The sequence below is a fragment of the Clupea harengus genome, chromosome 18 (genome assembly GCF_900700415.2).
Source record: "Clupea harengus chromosome 18, Ch_v2.0.2, whole genome shotgun sequence".
Lineage (NCBI taxonomy): Eukaryota > Metazoa > Chordata > Actinopteri > Clupeiformes > Clupeidae > Clupea > Clupea harengus.
The window spans coordinates 8,682,974-8,704,673 of NC_045169.1; the positions used below are offsets into that span (position 1 = coordinate 8,682,974).

General features: G+C 43.7%; 1 protein-coding gene across 3 annotated transcripts; it reads right to left on the reverse strand.

Annotated features, from left to right (window-relative positions):
- Positions 1-763: 763 nt before the first annotated feature.
- Positions 764-21,646, reverse strand: LOC105891460 (tetratricopeptide repeat protein 39B). 3 transcript variants are annotated; one of them, XM_031584615.2, is made up of 19 exons: positions 20,451-21,646; positions 16,353-16,387; positions 15,351-15,455; positions 15,025-15,156; positions 14,304-14,380; positions 14,112-14,179; positions 13,257-13,321; positions 13,003-13,108; positions 10,373-10,438; positions 9,860-9,968; positions 8,544-8,611; positions 8,325-8,384; positions 5,891-6,052; positions 5,328-5,419; positions 4,667-4,787; positions 4,357-4,468; positions 3,922-4,033; positions 3,653-3,769; positions 764-2,363 (listed from the first exon to the last, which is right to left on the reverse strand). In XM_031584615.2, exons 1-19 carry the CDS (start codon positions 20,493-20,495, stop codon positions 2,267-2,269), a joined length of 1,749 nt encoding a protein of 582 aa, XP_031440475.1. In that variant the 5' UTR covers positions 20,496-21,646; the 3' UTR covers positions 764-2,266. The 3 variants fall into 3 exon arrangements, with proteins under 3 accessions (XP_031440475.1, XP_031440474.1, XP_031440476.1); XM_031584614.2 differs by having other exon boundaries at positions 16,353-16,390; XM_031584616.2 differs by having other exon boundaries at positions 16,353-16,390; positions 21,476-21,496.
- Positions 21,647-21,700: the final 54 nt, after the last annotated feature.

The window sequence follows — 21,700 nt, forward strand, 5'->3', positions numbered from 1 at the left end:
TGTTAGAGCCACAGCTAGGGCTTAAGGTTGAAATATTCTTCTACGACTGCGTTCTATGACTGGCCACGCAGTTGCTTCGACACACTTGTGAACCTTTATAGTTCTCGGTCGGTTGGTGGGTGTTGCAAAGTAATAAAAAAAATATATGGCGGACCAAACTCCGTAGATAGTCGTATTTATACATAAAAGTTGTTTGTTTGACTTTTTTTTGCTTAGATTTTTTTTAATTACCGAGAAACAGACACTGCAATGTAAAAACCCCGTCATTGTAACTGAAAAATACGTCTGAGGGGATTTGCGAGGTGTCTGAGCCAGCTATCTAATGTAAGCATGCTACTACCCACAAGGTAAACAGCATGGGTTGGACCAATCACAGCCATGGGGTCTCCGTGGGCTCTCCTTCATTTCGATGGATAGTTACAAAATTTGGGAGGTGCACGTCAGTCCACGCAGAGGTGCTCGGAGAGGATTTTCAACGACAGAGAGGGCTCTGCGTGTCTGCTTAAACGGACGACTATAAATTGGGCTTTAGAGAGGGACCAGCTGTATAAGCATCCATTGACAACAATGTGTGTATGTGTGATAGCATTTACAAAGTGTTTAAGCGTGTCCCTTTCCTGTGTTTGTTACTATAACTTTGAATGGACATTTTGTAGTACAGAATACAATGGTAAAATCAGGACTAACATATCACACACACACTACACACACACACATACACACACAGAAATAATACAAAATAATGAGGACTCTTTTCAATGTATGGAGTGTACTTTGTTTTATTGTTTTATTGGTCATCGTACAGCATTGGTGAACACATAATTCATACACACACACACACACACACACACACACACACACACACACACACACACACAGCTAATCAAACATACATGTGATTCAGACACTATTTAGGCACTAATACAAATACAGTAACATATCCCCCACCCCCCACCCCACCCCACACACACACACACGCACACGCACAGACACACACAAATACAATAAAATAAAGATGTGACCCAAAACAGACAAATATACAGACCAGATTAAATATGAAAATGCATGTGTGTTGGGCAGACACACATTCAAAATTTGTGCTATCTTATATAAGTCTGGCAAACTAACTGTTTTTCTCTCTCTCTCTCTGTCTCTGTCTCTCTCTTTCATACACACACACACACACACACACACACACACACACACACACATTTCTGAGCTATAGCAGGTTATGGCTTTAAGGACAATATATCTAGGCTACATAAACACACATATATTTATATATATATATATATATATACACAAAAAACACACACACACACACAAATTCGTAGCTCAGTTTGTTAGTGTGTGTTTCTGTCAGTACAATACACACGCACACACACATATATGCCTGCAAGTTTGTCCGTGTGTGTTAGTATGCAACGGACTGAGAGAGAATGCAAGTTATGAATTAATTTACTTGCTGATACTGTTGAAATCCCAGCTGGTGAGAGATAGCAGAAAGGTCTGAATGATTAAGGTTATTAATATTGTTAATAATTGTAAAATATGTTATTGCTTTATAAAACCATGTCCACCCTCTCTCCTTTAGAGTGCTGTGATGTGTCAAAGGCCCAAGGCAGCTCAGATCAGAGCTGAATGAACATTTAAGACATAAATAATAAGACACCTATTATAAAAACAGCGACAAAGGACTGATATTAATAATGGCCGTCAAAATGTTAATTATTGCACCCATGAGAGTGAAACTAAAACAGACACACACAAACACACACACACACATTTGGTCTCGGTTTTAAAGAATTACATTCGTTCAGTGAAACCTCAAAGTCCCATTCATGAATCCAAGTGTTTATATGTGAGTTTGCATCTAGCAGCGAACACACAATTGTTCTGTTTCTGTGTTTGTGTGTGTGTGTGTGTGTGTGAGAGAGATAAAGAGTGTGCTTACAGGGTTTGAAGGTAAACATGTATATGTGTGACAGAGTACATGATTTGAGGTTCATTGTCTTGAGTGTATGTGTGTGAGAGTGCGCGTGCACATATGTGTGTGTGTGTGTGTGTGTGTATGTGTGCGTGCACGCATATATGTGATGATTTCAAGCATTTGCCTTTCTTTGGTGAAAATGTCTTGATCGTTGCACACAGCTGTACCATCCAGAAGCCATGTTGGCACAGCAAGGCAATGAGATGCTGACTAAAATGGCTGGAATTTTGTCTGTGTGTGTGTGTGTGTGTGTGTGTGTGTGTGTCTCCGTGTCTATTACGGTGTGCCAACTGGAGAGCTCTTCAGGCTGCTCAGTGCTGCATGGATTCTGAAATGAAGTCGGGATTCCATGGAGTAATCTTTGTAGTTCAACCTAGACACACACACACGCACACGCACACGCACACACAGAAATACATTATTATGTAAATATTCACAAATACACCAACACATCATTATCTTGTACATTCATATCCTTAGTACACATTGTACAATTGGTCCCTCCCAATACTGTCCTCTCACATATTCTAATGTATAGGGTACTGTTAACTGTATTTAAAGACACAATCACATATTCTAATGTATAGGGTACTGTCCACTCACATATTCTAATGTATAGGGTTAATTGGTGTTAATTGTATTTAAAGGCACAGTCCAAAATTCCAATTCCAATACACTTTTTGTCAAATTCAGCACACTGCTCCTCACGGTCCTCGAGTCCTTCTGTGTATGTGCTCAAAGAAAACATTGGTCAACTATGGTGTTCGTACACAACCCTGGCTCTGTAAATGGGAAACAAACGTAGTTGTTTGAACTGAACCGTACATAATTCCAGCCAATCAACACATTGCTGATCTGGAGAACAGGATCTGTGTGGACAGATTCACTGGTCATGGTTTGTTGTGTTTGAGGGTTAAGTAGCCTCACACAGACAGCCTATGGGGGCAAAGGACATCTGCCTTTCACAAGTCCTTTCTTTGATCATTACAATGGCCGTCATTGGCTACTTCTTAACCACAATTTCTGTGATTTGAAGCACAATCTCTGTGTCTGTGTTGAGTAAACAGGTGTTCTGCAACAGGACAGCTTTGTATGCTGGCCATTTGCCACCCTGCATACTTGCACCTGTGAAGCCACTTTGACTTCTTTTAAAAGTACTTTCCTACCACACCTTTAACCGAGAGAATCCAGTGTTTGTTTATGGTTTTGCACTAGGTTCTTCAAAAACAGGCATCATTTTTGACCTCCTATCTCGTCGCCACGTCTGCATTTCCATCAAGGCTACCCTACAACATTATCCTCCTAATCTCCACTTTCAATGGTACTTACGTCAAGCTGATTGGAGTTATGTTTTGTTGCAGTTGCTTTCAATGGGTCTTGCTTACTGTTAATGGGGCTCATAAAATGTAATGGAGCTTGCTTTGGGTCGTACCTCACTTGTAAGTCTTTTTGGATGGAAGCCAAATGAGTTACCAAAAGCTTCCTCTGGGAATCTCTCTCTCAAACACACACATGCTTACATGCACACACACACACACACACACACACGCTTACATGCACACACACACAGACACACACAGACACACACACACACACACACACACACACTTGTACACTCACACATACACGTACACATACACAATCACACATACACACACTTACTTCGCATCTTCAATGTATTTGGTTGCTTTGGCAAAGTCACCCTGTTGTTTGTATAGCAATCCAAGCTCATAGAGTGTGAAGGGGACGAGATAGTGATCATACCGGAACCTCTTCTCACTGGAACCCACACACACACACACACACACAAGGCAAGACTATGATTAGATCACATACTCCGCTCTTTACAGAAGCAAAAAAAAACATGTGAAACACACATGAATCACACTCACACTCACACACACACACACACACACACACACACCACATACCTGGCTAGCACCTGTGTGAAACAGAGCTCTGCCTGCATGAAACGACTCAGGTGCTTCAGACACAAACCCTTTAACAGCTGCACCAAACACTCATCATCCACAGTGTACTCACCTGAGAGGGAGGGAGAGAGAGGGAGAGAGAGAGAGAGAGGGAAGGAGGGAGAGAGGGAGGAAGAGAGAGAGAGAGAGGGAGGGAGGTAGGGGAAAAGAGAGGGAGAGAGAGAGAGAAAAAGAAGGAGAAAGAGAGGAGAGAGGGAAACACGAAGAAAGTAAGAAAACAAGGGTGAGAAAGGGTTGAAGCAGAGGGAAGAAAAAGGCAAGAAGTCATTTACACCTGTGGTATGTGTGTGTGTGTGAGAGAGAGAGAGAAAGAGAGAGTGTGTGTGTGTGTGTGTGTGTGTAAGTGTGTGTAAGTGTGTGTGTCCACATTCTCACTGGGGGTGGTGCGTAGGTTTTGCTCTGCTTCCTCGATGGTGATCAAGAGGGCTTCCGCAGCATCCGACCTCTTTCCAACGATGGTGAAGCCATTCCACATATACATCATCTCCTACACACACACACACACACACACACACACACACACACACACACACACACACACACACACACACACACACACATATATATATATATAGATTAAATATACACTCAAACATTTGAAATATATAATATGCGCGTATTTCTATAACGTATTGAAATATATACAGTCAAAATGATTAGCAGATACACACACACACACACTCACCAGGGCGGGAATGATCAGTTTGACAGGCGTGGGTGACGTATATCTCCGGGCCTTCCTCACAGCAAACTTCTCAATGGGGATGGACTTCCCAGCTAACCGCTGTTTCAGCCCCTCTACCTGCCTAACACACACACACACACACACACACACACACACACACACACACACACACACACGGTCACCTTTCACCTTCCCCACAGGTTTCTCATTGCAGGTGTAATGAAGTGTTATCTCTATGAACTCATTGTAGGCCCTTCACCTTATGATCTGAGTCATTCTAAGTCAAAGTATTATAAACAGTGTAACAGACAGTACAAGATGAGTGCTGTGTGTGCTGTACCTAGTCACAGAGATAACTGGGATTGTAAACTGATGAACTTATGCATAATGTTAAAGCAGAAATATGTGCTTATGGTCTCACAATGAGTATATCTGTAATAATATGATATTAGTCATGAGGTTATAATGGAGTCTGTGTGTTATAAAGAGTGTATAACATCTCTCCCCTCACCTGTGTGTTATAAAGAGTGTATAACATCTCCCCTCACCTGTGTGTTATAAAGAGTGTATAACATCTCTCCCCTCACCTGTGTGTTATAAAGAGTGTATAACATCTCCCCTCTCCTGTGTGTTATAAAGTGTATAACATCTCTCCCCTCACCTGAAGAGCTCCACCACGTTCTCACCAGTCTGACGCACCTCCTCCTCTGACATCATACTCAAGATGGCCGCCTTCTGGTACATGTAGATTGCCTGGCAACACAAAACATGTAAACCCCTTGTGCAGAGGCGCCCTCTAGTGGTACTACTGGTCAAAATGTTATTGGTCATAGGTCATTGGTCATTGGTATGTGTTTCAAGTGTAAATGCAAATATCATACGCATACGCATACTGACTGAATGTGTGTGTGTGTGTGTGTGTGTGTGTGTGTGTGTGTGTGTGTGTGTGTGTTTGGGGTCTCATGATCAGCAAAACAGTTGGCAAAATAAGGTTCTCACTCCTCAGTAATTGGACAATGAAAATGTTTGTGAAATTGGACTACTTTTGAATTTATAAAAATATTTAAATATGGACTCACATAAAGAATTAAACTGTGTGTGTGTGTGTGTGTGTGTGTGTGTGTGTGTGTGTGTGTGTGTGTGTGTGTGTGTGTGTGTGTGTGTGTGTGTGTGTGAGAGTGAGTGAGAGAAAGAGAGAAACTGTGTTTGTGTGCGTGATATTACCTTGGACCAACGGCTTTCCTTGTAGAGCAGGTCTGCGTATTTGAGTGCTTGGCCCCATTGTTGCTGGTATGAGTGGCACCACATCAGCTCCCAGTAGCACAGGTGGTGGATCTGTCTCCACTGCTGCTGTGCACTGATACACTCCTGGAACGTCTGCTGAGCCTACACACACACACACACATACACACAAACAGACACACACACACATGACTACACATACATTCATCCTCCTCGAACACATGATGCAAATAAATGCTAAATGCCAAATACACACACACACACACACACACACACACACACACACACACACACACACACACACACACGTACACATGGTAATACACACACATTAACCCTTCCTCCCATAATCACATGCCACACATATATTACATATATAAACACACACAAACAGACATGAATATGCCCACATTCACAGCCCCAATCCCCTCCCACAATCACATGATACACGCATGCATGCACACACACACACAGCTACACCAACCCTCCTGCCCACAAATTCACACCCACACACACACACACACACACACACACACCCACACACACACACACACACACACACAAATGTGCCACACGTGTAAATGCACTTCCCTTTTCTTCCTTCGGCTCTCTTCAACCCTTTCTCCCCCTTGTTTTCTCCCCCTCTTCCTGTGTGTGTCTCTCTCTCTCTCTCTCTCTCTCTCCCTCTCTCTCTCTCTCTCTGCCCCCCCCCCCCCTCGAGTCATGTGATTTGCATGCAGCCGCTCTCTGATCTGAGTCTGCTGACCATGACCCCCCCCTCCCCTGCATGTCCACCTCAGGACCCGTCCAATGATATCCTAAAAGAACAGAAGCTCTCCCCCTTCATTTGCACAGGCAAACAAATGTCCCCAGGCTGTCTCCCACGTCCATTAGTCACGGCCAGATGTGTCCACCAGGCAGGTCCTTGTCAGGGTTTTGACCACATGTGTTTGTCTGGTGACGTGAAAGAGAGCTGAATTTGTGTTTTTTGCAGCTTTGGCTGTTTTGAAAGGCAAAGTGAGCCCTGTGCGTTTTGCACAACCATGTGCATTTTCCCTCAGTAGAAAACATTGGGATTTGCCTGTGGGATTCACCAGTTCAGCTGTCTGGTTGTTCCACCTGCATGTGGGGAGATCAGCGCTTCACGTGTGACTTCTCGGGGCCAGCGACCAACCGTGACATGGATTTACTCCAGAACTGATCCTGGGTCAGTGGTCTCCTGCTTATCCAGGTGCTGTCCAAAGCTTCACACGCTCTTGCTCATCTGCCCTCCTCTGCCCCCAGCATGGGCCTCCCTTCCCGCTCCAAAATGTGTCAACCTCCACATATCACCATACACCCCCCCCCCCCCCCCCCCAGCTTGAGTGCGTGGGCTGGCCTGTTCTTGAAGAGCTGCCCTCTAGCACAGCTATCACTAGTAGATTGTGTATCGTCTCCTCTAACATCCTTGCCCCCAACGGTGACATGAGGATCCTTGTACCTTTCCTTTAGTGTCAACCTCCCTCCCCAGGCTTGAGACTGCGTGTGCTGGGCTGCTCTGAAGCAATGCCCTCCAGCGAAGCTATCACTATTAGATTGCGTAATATCAGCACACTCTCCGCGCTCAGTGTCGCAGATGAGTCAGACACCCAGCAGTACGGGCTGACTGTCTCCCAATGCTGCCCCCTACTGGTGCACTGCCCTGTGAGGCTCCTCTCTTTCTCTCCACACTCTCTACGCCTGACTCGACTCATCTACACTCTAACTCGCCTGACTCAACTCCTTAATAAGAGTCAGGAGAGTGACCTCCGCGACCAATCAGGAGCGAGGAGACATTTCTCCTGATTATCCCAAACGCGCCTGACTTTAATTAAGGAGACTGACTTTAAATCAATGTGTGGAAGAATCCGCAGGTGCAGGACTGATTCACACTGCTTCTGTCCCCCAGCACGTGCCTGCTAAGACTGCAGCAAAGGAGCAACTTGATCCTTCTTTGCCCTTTGTTGTCGAGGTTGAGGCCTCTGAGACTGGCGTGGGAGCCGTACTCTGTCAAAGGCACACCTCCCCTGATAAAATGTATCCCAGTGCTTCTTATTCGGATTTACTTTTCTCGGCTTTGACCTTAGACTGTTTTTTGGCTACTTGAGTGGCCTCTTGCTACAGAATAAATGTTTCTGCAATTGGATGTAGTCTGTCCTGCGTCGTTAGCGCTGCACTGCTGGGTAATCACATGATCAGTGGCGCCAGGATCTTGTGACCACTGAGGCTTTATTGTGATACTTGTGACAAAATAATTACTGAATGACTGTGATTAAACTACAATGATTAAGCCTACGGCAGGTTTTCAAGCCAAGCATCCTGGGGGACAATATTTGCATACATCTCACGGAGCAGTCTGTGTCAGAGAGTGCGGGAGGGGTGAATGGAGGACACGCACCTTCTCAAAGTTGCCCCTCAAGGTGGCAATCCTGGCCGTGTAGAACAGAATGATTGAACCCTACAACGCAAACACAGTTCCAAAGACACATTAGACAGGATAGGGGTTACATTCTGCAGGTCACTAAAGGTCACTCTACACTAAACATGAAGGCAAATAGGGGATTAATAGAGTACGGTGAATAAAGTCTTATAAATGTGTATGTGTCGGTGTTAACACCTTTGGGAATTTCTCCTGATAAGGCTCCAACAGGGCCTCTGCCTCGATCAAGTTACCCTCACCAGTACCTGAAAAACACAGATGTACCACCCAAATACACACACACACACACACACACACACACACACACACACACACACACACACACACACACAGAGGCACAAATAAGAAAAGCATAATGAACTAATACTGATTAACTCATCTGGAAGTACTCTAATTAAAGTTTTGTTTGAATTGTGAGTGTGATCATTTATCCTAAAATGAGGACAATACTGCCATCAATATCAACAGGGACACTTCAGTGAGTAGGCCGAGGTAACCACTGTGAATTGTGTGTCTGAGGACACAGGAGCCTACTTCTGCCAAAGCCTATTTCTGTGTCTTTATTAATAGATGAAGACTGCTGTCTGCATATTTCAGTCCCAGTTAACACAAGATTAGGTCATGACGCCAACTTAAAAATGTAATGTCACCCACACAAGAATGTCAGCCAAATCCCCTGAGGGCTAAAAGGTCTAGCAATGCCTCTAATGTGGAGGATAGGTACCGGTTTTAGGACACTTTAAGTCTGGCTTGGCTCTAATGTGGAGGATAGGTACCGGTTTTAGGACACTTTAAGTCTGGCTTGGCGCTAATGTGGAGGATATAGGTACCGGTTTGAGGACACTTTAAGCCTGGCTGGGGTGTGGATGTCTAACCTGAATGAGAGGCATGTGTGTGTGTTCTCCCACCGTGAAGCATGTATCATATGGTGCTATGCCCACTACAAGGCAAGTAAGTGTTTGTGTGCGTGTGTGTGCGTGCGTGCGTGCCTGCGTGTGTGTGTGAGAGAGAGAGAGAGAGAGCGAAAAAGAGAAAGCGCGAGAGACAGAGCGCATGAGAAATGGAGAATCAAGCAAGCTCTGATAAAATATAGAGAAATATCTTTGAAATAATAAAAGCCCCATATTCAAGTGTGGCGATTTTGGGTAGAGGGGCAGTTGGAAGAATAGTTAGCCCTTTTCTTGGCTTAGAGGTCAGATGGCATCCTGGCAGTTTAGTTGGTGGTGCCTTTGTCTGGTAGTTCATTAGATGGTGTTTTATTAGTTAAGTGGGAGATTTTCTAGTGTGTGTGGAAATTTAGAGGGTGGTGTTGGTATGTGCAGTACTTAACTGGGCGTTAGTATGTGTCACAGTGTAGTGGGTAGTATGTAAGTATGTGTCACAGTGTAGTGGGTACTATGTGTGGATGTGTAGTGGGTAGTACCTTAGCATGTGTCGTAGTTTAGTGGGTAGTATGTTAGTATGTGACGTAGTTTAGTGGGTGTTTCTTTTACCCAGTATGAGGCACACGTAGGTGTGGTAGAAGAGCAGTGTGAGCACGCTCAGTATGGACCTCAGGCTGTGGCTGCCTGCCCCCTCCCTCAGCTGAGAGAGACCAAACTCCTGTAGACACACACGCCGACACATTACACACACAAACACACACACACACACACCAAAACAACACAAGCACACCAGCACACCACAATTCACATTCAAACTGTACATACATTTGGAGGCATAGACAGATGAACAATGCATATACAATGACAGACAACGGTACAGGGTACAGATGCACGCACACACAGACACAACAAAAGCCACCACATAGACTCACAATTACGTACATGTTCCTATACATCAACACATAAAACACAACAGATAAGCACCTATACATACGCAGGCACAAAATCTGAGAAGAGCTTGTGACTTACACAAAGCACAGAAACAAAATACATACACTTCACAAGACACACATTGGACACGCACCCGCACCCGCACACTCACACACTCACACAAAGACTCACCCTGTGCCCTGAAAACCCAATGACCTCCAATAGCCTCAGTATTCTTGCTGGTAAAAGCGACAGCATCTGAGACACAGAGAAAAAGAGGGAGGGAGTGAGAGAGAGAGAGAGAGAGAGAGAGAGAAAGAGAGAGAGAGAGAGAGACAGTCATAATGTTACTTTGATACCATGTTTAATTATACACTGGAATTCTAACCTGTAATTCCACTTACTTCCACTTGGAAGGTTATCATGTTACCAGATTGCTGGAAAGGCTACTGCTTTACTGTGGTTAGGTTAGCCTAAAATGATATCCTTAGTGACTTTTTTATACTCCCTGGGCACTGAGTTTCTTTATAACCGTTCTAATCACCGCAGTCAATTGTACAACCACCTGAAATAAAAAATTTACAACACTAGGTGGCACTAGTGGACACCAGTGGTGTCACCCTACATGAAACCACAGTAAGTCACATTCATGAACTAAGAAGGCCCGCATTAGTAAACATACTCTTCCTCAAGCCAGTCATGTAATTATTTTATGGTTTAAGGCAGTGGTTCTCAAAGTGGGGGGCGCGAACACTCTCCAGGGGGGGCGCGATGTCACAGACGGAGAAAGAAAAAAAAACCGCCGACCTGTCACTGGTTAGTGAAAGCTCCCTCAGTAGCGAAATGCAAGGGGCTGGACTGACCCAAACAAATCAAATACTGTTTTGCTCCTGATCCACCAATCAAAACGGAGTATTATCATTTCAACGCGAGTAGCACCTCCGCTTCCGAGTATAAAAACAAAACGCAGGCATGGAGGTAAGCGCTCACCCTGAGACGACACTTTGCAGAGTTTGTGCAATTTCTCTTGTTTCCTCTATCATTCAGATATTCATTGCTTTATAAACAGTATTTTTAAAGACTCACTCCTTCCTTAGTAATACCTTACTGCACTTGCAGTAGGTCTATTCGTAGCCTATTCTAAGGAGTAATTTGCTCCACAATCTTTTAGAAAAGCTCGTAGCCCCGAGAGCTAGCCTAGCTAGCTACCTTTTCCAACTACAGCTAGCCCTTTTCTCCTTAACACCTAGCCTACCTTTACATTTTTTGATCATCCACCGCAACAAATAAAACACCAGCACTTGAATACTATTTTGTGCTGTCCCTGTCTACATTGTGTACAGTTCGTTTGGTTAGGAATCATTGCCTAGCACAGCCTTATCCATTGTTCGTGTGCAAGTCGTTCACAACCACACATACAAGAACACGACGTTGAAATTAGAACTTTATTAACTTCATACGCTGTATCAGCAAACAAACACAACATGGACAAGTTTCTGATTCGTAAAAGTCAGAAAGAGAAGCCTGTGGACTTCTTTAAACATAAACGTGATGGCCTCCAGCAACAACGAACCACCATGTCCAAGCATAGCACTATCTCCAAGCAGTGTCTGGAGCATCTTATGTAGTTGCTCATAGAATTGCTAAGCTTGGCAAACCCCATACAATTGCCGAAACACTGATTTTGCCGGCCACGCAACACGTTTAGAATAATGATAGGTATTGTGCTGAGTTTAGCTCCTATGTCAAATTACACTGTATCACGCCGAATATCAGAAATCAGTTTGGGTCCTATTTCAAAGAGGACTACCGTTCATTCGCCTGAGTTCGGGATCCATTTCTCTGCTCAGCAGATGAGCTGTCACTAGACATGAAAGAGCAGCTGAAGAGTGACAGTAGACTTAAGCATCTCCCCTCTTTCGTCATTCTTTTTTTTGTAAAGATCACAAGAGGCCCATAATAATAACAGTATCCTAATGATAGCAATAATACCACTTATTATTATTATGATAATAATACAATAATAATAATTGGTCGATAATCATTAATTATAATAATACCTACTATTACTGATAATAATAATAACAATAATAAAAATAAATAGTTATAATAATTGTCTGTATGGGCCTAACAATAACAATAGCCTAACCTTGACATGTCAGGCCTATCAATAACAATACACTATCTATCTATCTATCTATATATGGTGGTGTAGTTGAGGGCGGTGGCGGCGGGCCGCGGGTGGATGGGGGGGCCCCAACTACCCCTAACCAGCTTTGGGGGGGCCCAGCTTGCAAAAGTTTGAGAACCCCTGGTTTAAGGTGTATAGTTTTACTTTTTACTTATGTTTATTTTAACTCGAGATTAATTCTACTCAGCATGTTCCATAGTGCTTACAGTATTTGAGGTTAATTTGGCATAACTATACAATTGATTACGGACTTAGGCAGAACCTTCGAGTTGAAAACATGATTTGTCATGGTTCCTGTTCTCTTTGTCTCCATCTCTGTATGTGTGCACACAAATGTTTGGGGTGTGTGTGTGTGTACATGCATAGTGGGTATGTGAGTATGTGCCCGTGTGTGTGTGTGTGTCCGTTTTGAGGCTCATATGTTTGGGTGTGTGTGTGCACGCAGTTATGTGTGTGTGTGTGTGTGTGTGTGTGTGTGTGTGTGTGTGTGTGTGCGCGCACGCACAGGTATGTGTGTGTGTGTGTGTGCGCACGCACAGGTATGTGTGTGTGTGTTTGTGTTTGTGTTTGTGTTTGTGTTTGTACACGCATGCGTGGGTATGTGAGTATGTGTGTCTATTGTGAGGCTCACCAGGTTGAAGGAGCCAATACCCAGCTTGACTCCGCCTTCAAACTGTCTTAAGGCCTCTGTTTGCACACCGCCCTCCTGAGCCACACTCAAGAGGTTTTGGCATTCCCTGCGCAGAGGAAATTACATCACCAGAGGAAATGACATCAGCACCTCCCAGCACTGTTCAATTAACTTATGAGGTTGCTTCTTCATATGATGTAATGACTTATCTGATTTGTTTGTGCATCTGATATGTCCTGTGTGTGGGGGCTTACTTGTAAATCTGGTAACTTGTGCGGATCTTGATTCCTCCCTTGATGAAACTGATCATATTTTCATCCTGTGGAGATAGTAGAGGTGTGCACAGATGTCATTATCTGTATCTGTTCAACCAAGTTGCAACCAAGTTGGTTAGTGGACGCCAAGTCAAAATCCCATGACACCTACTGTATGGCTGATACATACAGCAAGTTACATCTTAAACTGATGAATATTGACTGAAATACAAGTTTTTTTTTCAATATTTCCACTGTTTTTTTATAATGGAGGATACCGTAATTTCTCCACTATTAACCATGTTTATACATTGATTTAGCAAAATTTCTGCAGCCCTATGGTTAATACTCGGGTGCGTCCTATATACGGGAATGCAGTTTTTCCTGCCTGGTAGTTAGTAACATGCACAGCAACTCTGCCAGGTAAAGCGTCTCCCTCTCTCCCTCTTTCATGTATAAAAAACCCCCCACATTTTCGTTCACACTCCGTCACATTCAGTCTTCCATAATGATAAAGTAAGGGGTGCTGTGTATTCCTACTAGACTGTATTTAAGGGGATGCTATGGAGCGCAAACCTCCACAAACAGAATAGGCATTTGTATCTTGATGATATGAATCGAGCAACTTCAGCTACAAGAAATATCTGTTTTCATTGCATTATTTTTTGCTTTTCCAAATAACGTTTTCTGAGTCAGGGATAAAGAAGATAGTGACCACATAAAGATAACATAAAGTACTTTTGGAATTGCCTGTGTATTTTATTCAGTGACTTGTACCTTATCTTCAAATTATTATATGCTTAAATGAGATAAAAATAAAAATATAATAATTAATGTATGCATGTGCATACTCACCTGTACAAAGGTTAGTGTGGCTTTTTGTAGCAGGCACTCAGCATAACAGATCTCTGCATGCATCTCCTCTGTACAGAGAAACAAACCTTTAAACATAGACTCACAAACCATAAAGAGACTCTACAAACACACACACGCACACACGCACAGACACACACACACACACACACACAGACACACACACACACTCACCCTCCTTCAAGTTGTCTGAGGCTTGTTTGGTCATCAGGCTGGAAATTGAGCCCACCACTGAAATTCTCTTCCTGAACCTGAAAACAGCAGACAGAATTGTACAGCATTCACACACACATATACACAGCATTCAAACGCACGGGAAACTCATGCAGTCACTGTGCTCTGGATCCTGAGTTAGTTTGCATTATGGTACTGATCCTGGTCGTTTTGTGGTAGTTTCTCTGGAGTGTTAGTTTGTGTTAAGATCCTGGGCCATGTTAAGTCCATTGCACAGGAGTTTGCGTTAAGTCCATTGCACAGAAGCACAAGCTATCCTGTGGTGTGTGGGAACATGGCGCTGGCACACCCATGTTTGTGTTAAGGATCTTGCTCATGGTATTATATTAGCAAAATGATTTTACCCAGTTATTAAATTATCTATAGTTCATGCACAGCAGACTGACTTTGTTTGTTGCTTTGCTCTTTGCCAGTTGCCCTGTAAATTAGATTAAATTAGGGCCTCCTGTGTGTTGGGTTGTGTCGTGTTGAGATCCTGTGTGTTGGGTTGTGTCGTGTTGAGATCCTGTGTGTTGGGTTGTGTTGTGTTGTGTTAAGATCCTGTGTGCTGTTGGAAATTCTCTTCATTTGGAATAACCCCTTGAGATGTGCCATCTCGTTTTCAAGGGGGTGGTGTTGTGTTGTCCCTCAGGGTCTGTGTGTTTGTATTTGTCTTCTGTACCTCTGGCAAGTTTGCAGGGCATCCTTGATGGTCGTCATGGCAGCCTGGATGTCTCTGTGCTCGAAGGTCATGGCCGCCTGCATCACCAGGATGCTGCTGTAGCCCAGCGCATGATACATGCTGTCTTTAGACCTAAACACACACACACACACACACACACACACACAAATGTTACTTACCAGCTTAAATGAACATAAATAATGTACACACCTATACGAGACAGGGCAGTACAGACACACAGAGTCAAATTACAAATCAGTCAACATTCCACCAATACTTAGAAACCAATCACACACACACAAACACACACAACCATGCCACCATACCAGGGCTTGAGGAGGTCCAAGGCTTCTGAAAACTTGTTGTTGAGGACCAGGTTTAGGGCCATCCCGCACTCCTCTATGGAGGTCTGGAGGTCCATTTTACAGGCCCTACAAACACACACACATATACAAGATGTACCATTAAAAACCTGTGTGCTTCCCATTCCCTGGTGCCTTTGGCCTCCAGTATGTGTCTATCTGACCTACACTTGTATCTAAAATGTAAGGAAATAATTTCAGTTTATTTTTTTTTATTATTTAGCAAAGAAAAAATTATATTGGATTCACATTTGAAGAATGAAGGCTCATGAGAATAAGAAGCCCTGATCAACAAATGCAAAACGAGAATCCCAAATGGCTGACTCCACATCAGCATTGGCCTTGCAAGGCTCAGGATGATTTCATATAGTAGATGGCGTTTTGAGCCATTTTCAACCCATAAAATGCAGATTTGTATATAAAAATGTGAATTTTGTCAATATTAACACCAGCATTGATGTGTTTCATTACAGTGCAGTCATATAATTTAGTTAACAGCTCAAAAAAACACATTTAAGGGTGCAGGTACTAACAGACAAGAATAAAAACATCTTTACTCTGTCTTTCTTTCTTTGTTTACCTCATTCTGCCTCCTCGCTCTTCTCTACATTCCAGTGATTTTTTTTGCAGTGCATTTTTCTAGCTCATAAATCTTAATCTCTCCCTGTCAGTTCTCCAGCTCGCCATCTCTACGTAATCTGTTAAGTATGGCCTTAAGCTATGAACGGAAATGCTTAACCGCTGGAGTGAGGATATTATGAATGTGTGTGTTTCCCTTTTGAGTGTCAGCGTACAAAAATAAACCACACAGTCACAATTCTCACATTTGCTCATATGCATGCACGCACACACACACACACACACACACACACACACACACACACACACACACACACACACACACACACACACACACACACACACACACACACACACACACACACACACACACACTGCAGTACTTACACAGGGATCCGATCGAAGGCATCTTCAAAACAGTCCTGCTAAAGACAGAAATTCAGAAAGGTTAGCAATGCTCAATATGTGTAGTATGTGGGTGGGTGTTTTGTTACAGAATGTGTGCATTCAAGGTCTTCCAGGAGTACCACTGGCAGCATACCATGTCACATTTTCTCTATAATGCAGAAATGTAAAAAATCCATCACAAAAAAGTAAAACTTATAGGCGTATAGGTTAACTTCATTAACAGGCAACGAGCAATTGGCAAAGCAACAAGCAACGAGAAAAATCCGCAGCACATGAACTAAAGCTAATTTAATAACTTGAAGAAATCATATTCGGCAAGATCCTAAGTGCACACATGGTCAGGTCAGCGCAATGACGCGCGTGACTGACTCGTTTGTTGCTTTGTTCGTTGCACGTCACTGAAATTAGGGTGCACGGACTGTTTGGCATCCACACAACAAAGATGTTGCTGATTACCCTTAAGAATTGTGAAATGACTGTGGTAACCTAGGTGATCTTAGGCGTAGCCTACTCATTAACGCAAGCGTGGCTTCAATGTCTGTATGTGTGCACGAGTACGTGTGTGTGTGTGTGTGTGTGTGAGAGAGTGAGAGAGTGAGAGAGAGGTAGCATGCACAGTAGCAGCAGCAAGTTTATCTGTAGACATGGTTTATTATGAGCATCAACCATATGTTGACAGAGCAAAAAAAAGATAGCAGAGAGATAACTAAAAAGAGAGAGAGAGCGTGAGAGGGAGAGGGAGAAACAGAGAGAAAAAAAGAGGAAGGGATAATTATAGCCCTCTTAATCGTTACATAAATCAGTAGAGCAGCTCCCGCACAAAGAGAGTGTCCCTGTGTGTATATGTGCATGTGTGAGTGTGTGTGTGTGTGTGAGTGTGAGAATCAATCACTCTGTGCATGCATGCCAGCATGTCCAAAGGGCGTGTAAGCTCTTTAAATGCCAATTGACTGTTTTTAATGACATTAAAATCAGATCACAGTGAGAAAGCACATTAAACTAAGACCTGGTTAATGTGTGTGTATGGGTGTGTGTGTGTGTGTGTGTAGTTTAAACCATTGTTCCATTATATTATAGGATTATGGAATGATACTCACATAGAGATCACTGTGGAATGTCTGTGGGAGTGTGTGCGTGAGAGAGGGTATATATATATGAGCATATCAGAGGTATATGTAAGTATATGTTTTAATGCATATGCACTTGTGGATGTTTATGTGCGTCTTATGTACAAATGTTGTGGTTTGTTCATGTGCATGCTTTTGTGTGTGGGGTTGTTTGTACACATGTTAGTGTGCAGTGGAAAACTCTGCTCTAGTTCTAAAACAGAGGGCAAGAAAGGGGTCATATCCTCCCTTTATGTCATTCACGCATCAATACCCTGACACACACACACACACACACACACACACACACACACACACACACACACACACCACATATAGTCCTAGTGTTTCTGGGACATCCACCTCTCTCTTTTTCGCTCTCTCTCTCTCTGTGTCTCTCTCTTTCTCTGTCTCCCTCCCTCTGTCTCCCTCTCATTCTCTCCCTCTCCCTGTCTCTGTCTCTGTCTCTGTCTCTCTCTCTGTCTCTCTGTCTCTGTCTGTCTCCCTCCCTCTCCCTCCCTCCCTCTCCCTCTCTCTGACACACGGGTACAATTGTTTATCAGCTCACCTGCTTGTTACTGACAGTCTGCTAATGATCTGACTCGCCTCTAATGAGCCTGTGATTGTGTGTGTGTGTATGTATGTATGTGTGCCTGTGTATGTGTGAGTGGGTGTGGGTGTGTGACAGAGAGACAGAGAGAGAGAGAGAGACAGAGAGAGAAAGAGAGAGACCAGCGGTAAAAGCAGTGACCCCTGCTCCTATCATTTTAAAGCCCTGCAATACCAAGAATTGAGCAAAGAAACAGATCGCCACACACACAGTAACACCCAACTAACAACTGAAGTTAGGATAAACCAAATTGCAAAAACAATTAAGCAAAATTGCATAACCCATTGGAAAACACAAACAAAAATACAAAGTACAATTCAATCCTATTTGGCGCTAAACAGAAATAATACTCCTTATTTGAACCTGATCACAGACAAAAATCTGAGAATCACGTTGACAAAGTAAAGACTCAGTGAACACAGCCTGGCCATAAAGGTGGGTAGGCACAGACAAACCTGCCTGCCCAAGGACAACAGACTGTGCTGCCACTGCGATCAAGGAACAGTAGAGACAGAGCTGCACTTCCTGACACAATGCTCAAAATACGAGGACATTCGGAGAAACAATTTTAAAAAGATTGGTGAGGTCCTCCCTGAGTTCCTGCTAGCGAGCAGTGAGGAGAGGCTTTCATACCTCATCGGATAAAATGAGGAATGGCTCGTCCTCGTTGCACAATATGTTACTTCCTGCCATAGGACAGCTCAGTAAGGACATATATAGTATATGTCTATAATAGACAAGAAAGACACAGAAGGGTATGTACACAGACGATGACTAGACAGGCAAACATGTAGGGTATGCAGCTTTAGTAGTGACCTAAGACACATACATACATACATACATACACCCTTTCTAGCTCTCCCTCTCCCCTCTCTCACGGACACACACACACACACACCCACACACACACTCTCTTAAACACACATGATGTCTGGGTGACTGTGCTGTGCAGTATTAGTTTAAGTGGATTACACTCGTCAAGATCACGAGCTTAGACAGACATGTACACACTGTAAACATTCATATATGCCCACATACATACAATCATGCAACAATCTAAAAAAACATCCTGCAAACTCTCTCTCACTCCCTCTCCCTGCCACACACAAACAGACAGACACACACACACACACAACCAAACACCTGCAATGGAAAAACACAAGGTCCAGGTGGGTAATAGGATCTCTTTAACTGAATGAAGAGCGTGCGCTCAGCTCACAGTACATCACTCTGAACACACACACACACACACACACACACAGATACAAATGCAGGTCTCCTTGGTGCAGTATTAGGCGCATTAGTATGAAAGAAGCCATTCTGGTTTCTTATAACTGGGTGCATAAAATGCATCTGTTTTGCTCCCACATACAATCAAACAAAAGTAATCACTTCCTAAATAAATATTGGGTGTATGTGTGTTTATGTGTGTGTCAGAGTGTGTGTGGTTTTGTGTGTGCAGAGAGAGAAAGAGAGAGAGAGAGAGAGAGAGAGAGAGAGAGAGAGAGAGAGAGAGAGTGTCCCAGCGTGAAGAGTGTCAGTCAGGTTGGAGGACACTCAACAGCTACCTGAAGGGTTGTGGGTGTGAGCTCCTCTTCTGTGTGAAGGATGGGGAGTTTATTTGTTTTTTTTACAACACAGGCTGCCACTAACTCCAATGGCGGTGGTAAATAATAATGTATTTAATAAAATCGTATTTTTCTTATGAACTATAATTTATATTACACCGTCATGACTTGTAGTCACTGTTTTGTGTGGCTATTATTGGGCTACATGGGGACGGACAGCGCAAAGCCACCGGCGGTCACAGGTATCGATTTCATAACCGAGCCAGCTGGAGGACAAGAGTGCAGCATCAATGTATCGTGGCTTTATTTTCTCCTGTGGAGATTTGCGTCACGCTGATTACATAATTCACTGAACCAAAAAGTTGCAATAATGCTTTGGCTAAGACCCCCATCTTACAGTTAAGGAAAACAGAATCGTGTGGAGGCTTTTGCAGTAGTACATATGCGGCTATCATGTGGATCGGGCGGCTCCTTGTCTTATCTGTAAAGTCGGGCGATAGTCGTCCGCTGTAATCTGAGCTCTCCCGGTTCTTTACGCGCTGGCTCTGGCTTCCTGATTTCCGGAGTGCTACGTCGACATCCCGAGCTCCGACAAAATACACATATCGAGACTTGAGCGTTGAGTCGAAGATCTTCATAAACCTGCCGCTGTCTCCTAAGTGGTGTCACGTTCGTGGCATGTTGACAAATTGGCACTAACATGTATTGTAACCTTCACTTCACCCCTCAAAGAACAGCGCCATCAATACTCTATGTAGTCACAGGTGATCACACAGACGCACGATTCACTCACCTCATCGATGTCGTTATTTCCAGCTCCGTTTCCCACCCGAGCCATCCTGCAATCCCTGAGATGATAAAACGTTGACAAGAGCCTCTCTTCAGGGGCAAAGCCAGTCCGACTACCGCAACATCCGTGGTGAACGTGGCATAGCGCTCAGCCTAAATATGACTTGCCCTGTCTGCTGTATGCGTTTGGTGCGCGCAGTCGCCCGCTTTCTTTTTTTTTTTTTTCTCCTGTTCTCTTACTCGAGCTGAGCCGTCTTCCGCTAGCAAGTCCCTACCCCCTTCTCCATTTACACTCCCTCTTGCTCACTCACTCGCGCACGCTTTTCGTATTTCTCTCTCTCTCACACACACACACACACACACACAATCAATCACACTTTACAGTGGGATATTTACAGCGGGAACCTCCGTCGTTGTGCTGACGTAATTACGGAACACACCTATTGCCTTGGTGATAAAATACACCGCAAGCGGCAGTTAAACCAGCACACCTCAGGTCACGGCAGCTGAACGACAATATGTGTTCACAAAAGTATGACAATATTTCAAATTGTGACCAGCTGGTTCTATATTATGCGCGGAAACGGTTGTCATAGCTTCCAATGGCTTTTCATGCCCCTCCCATGCGTGTGCTATTTTAAGATCTGCACGCTACCGTCGGGTCATGTATCACTTCATCTCCAGTCATTTAAACTACGCCACCTCCAGTCTTTTGTTTTTGGGATGTGACATTATCGTATCTCTCATTCGCTGGTCCAGTGGGCCGTGTTCTCTATCCCGTGCGCTGAGTTGAACATACATTTATCATATTTTTCCTCCTCGGCTGTCGGCACGGTTTACTCTACATGGTGACATTAGTCAAGAATATCTTATTTTTTACATTTCGTGTTTCGGAGAGAGCAGCGTATTGTTCAAAGAGAGTTTTTTTTTTTTTTTTTACCTAGGCACGCTAACCTAAACGTGAATGAGGTGGAAATGACATGAATCCTCGAGTGGTTTCACGGTGTACTGTCTCTAGCAAACACTCACCTGAATTCGCACTCTGGGTGAAACAGTCTGAGGAGAGGGGTGATCATTCCTTTTAGGGATGAGAGGAGTGTGTTGATCGTTTTCTCCTCTTTCCAATGCTCTCCTCCTAGTGGTGTGTATTGTACTTGTCCATGTTTAGCTCCTTTGTCTAGGCATGAAGCTGAGGATGTGAAGTAGTAGAGATCTAGTCGTTGTGATTTTACAACTTGTGCCTAACTAACATTT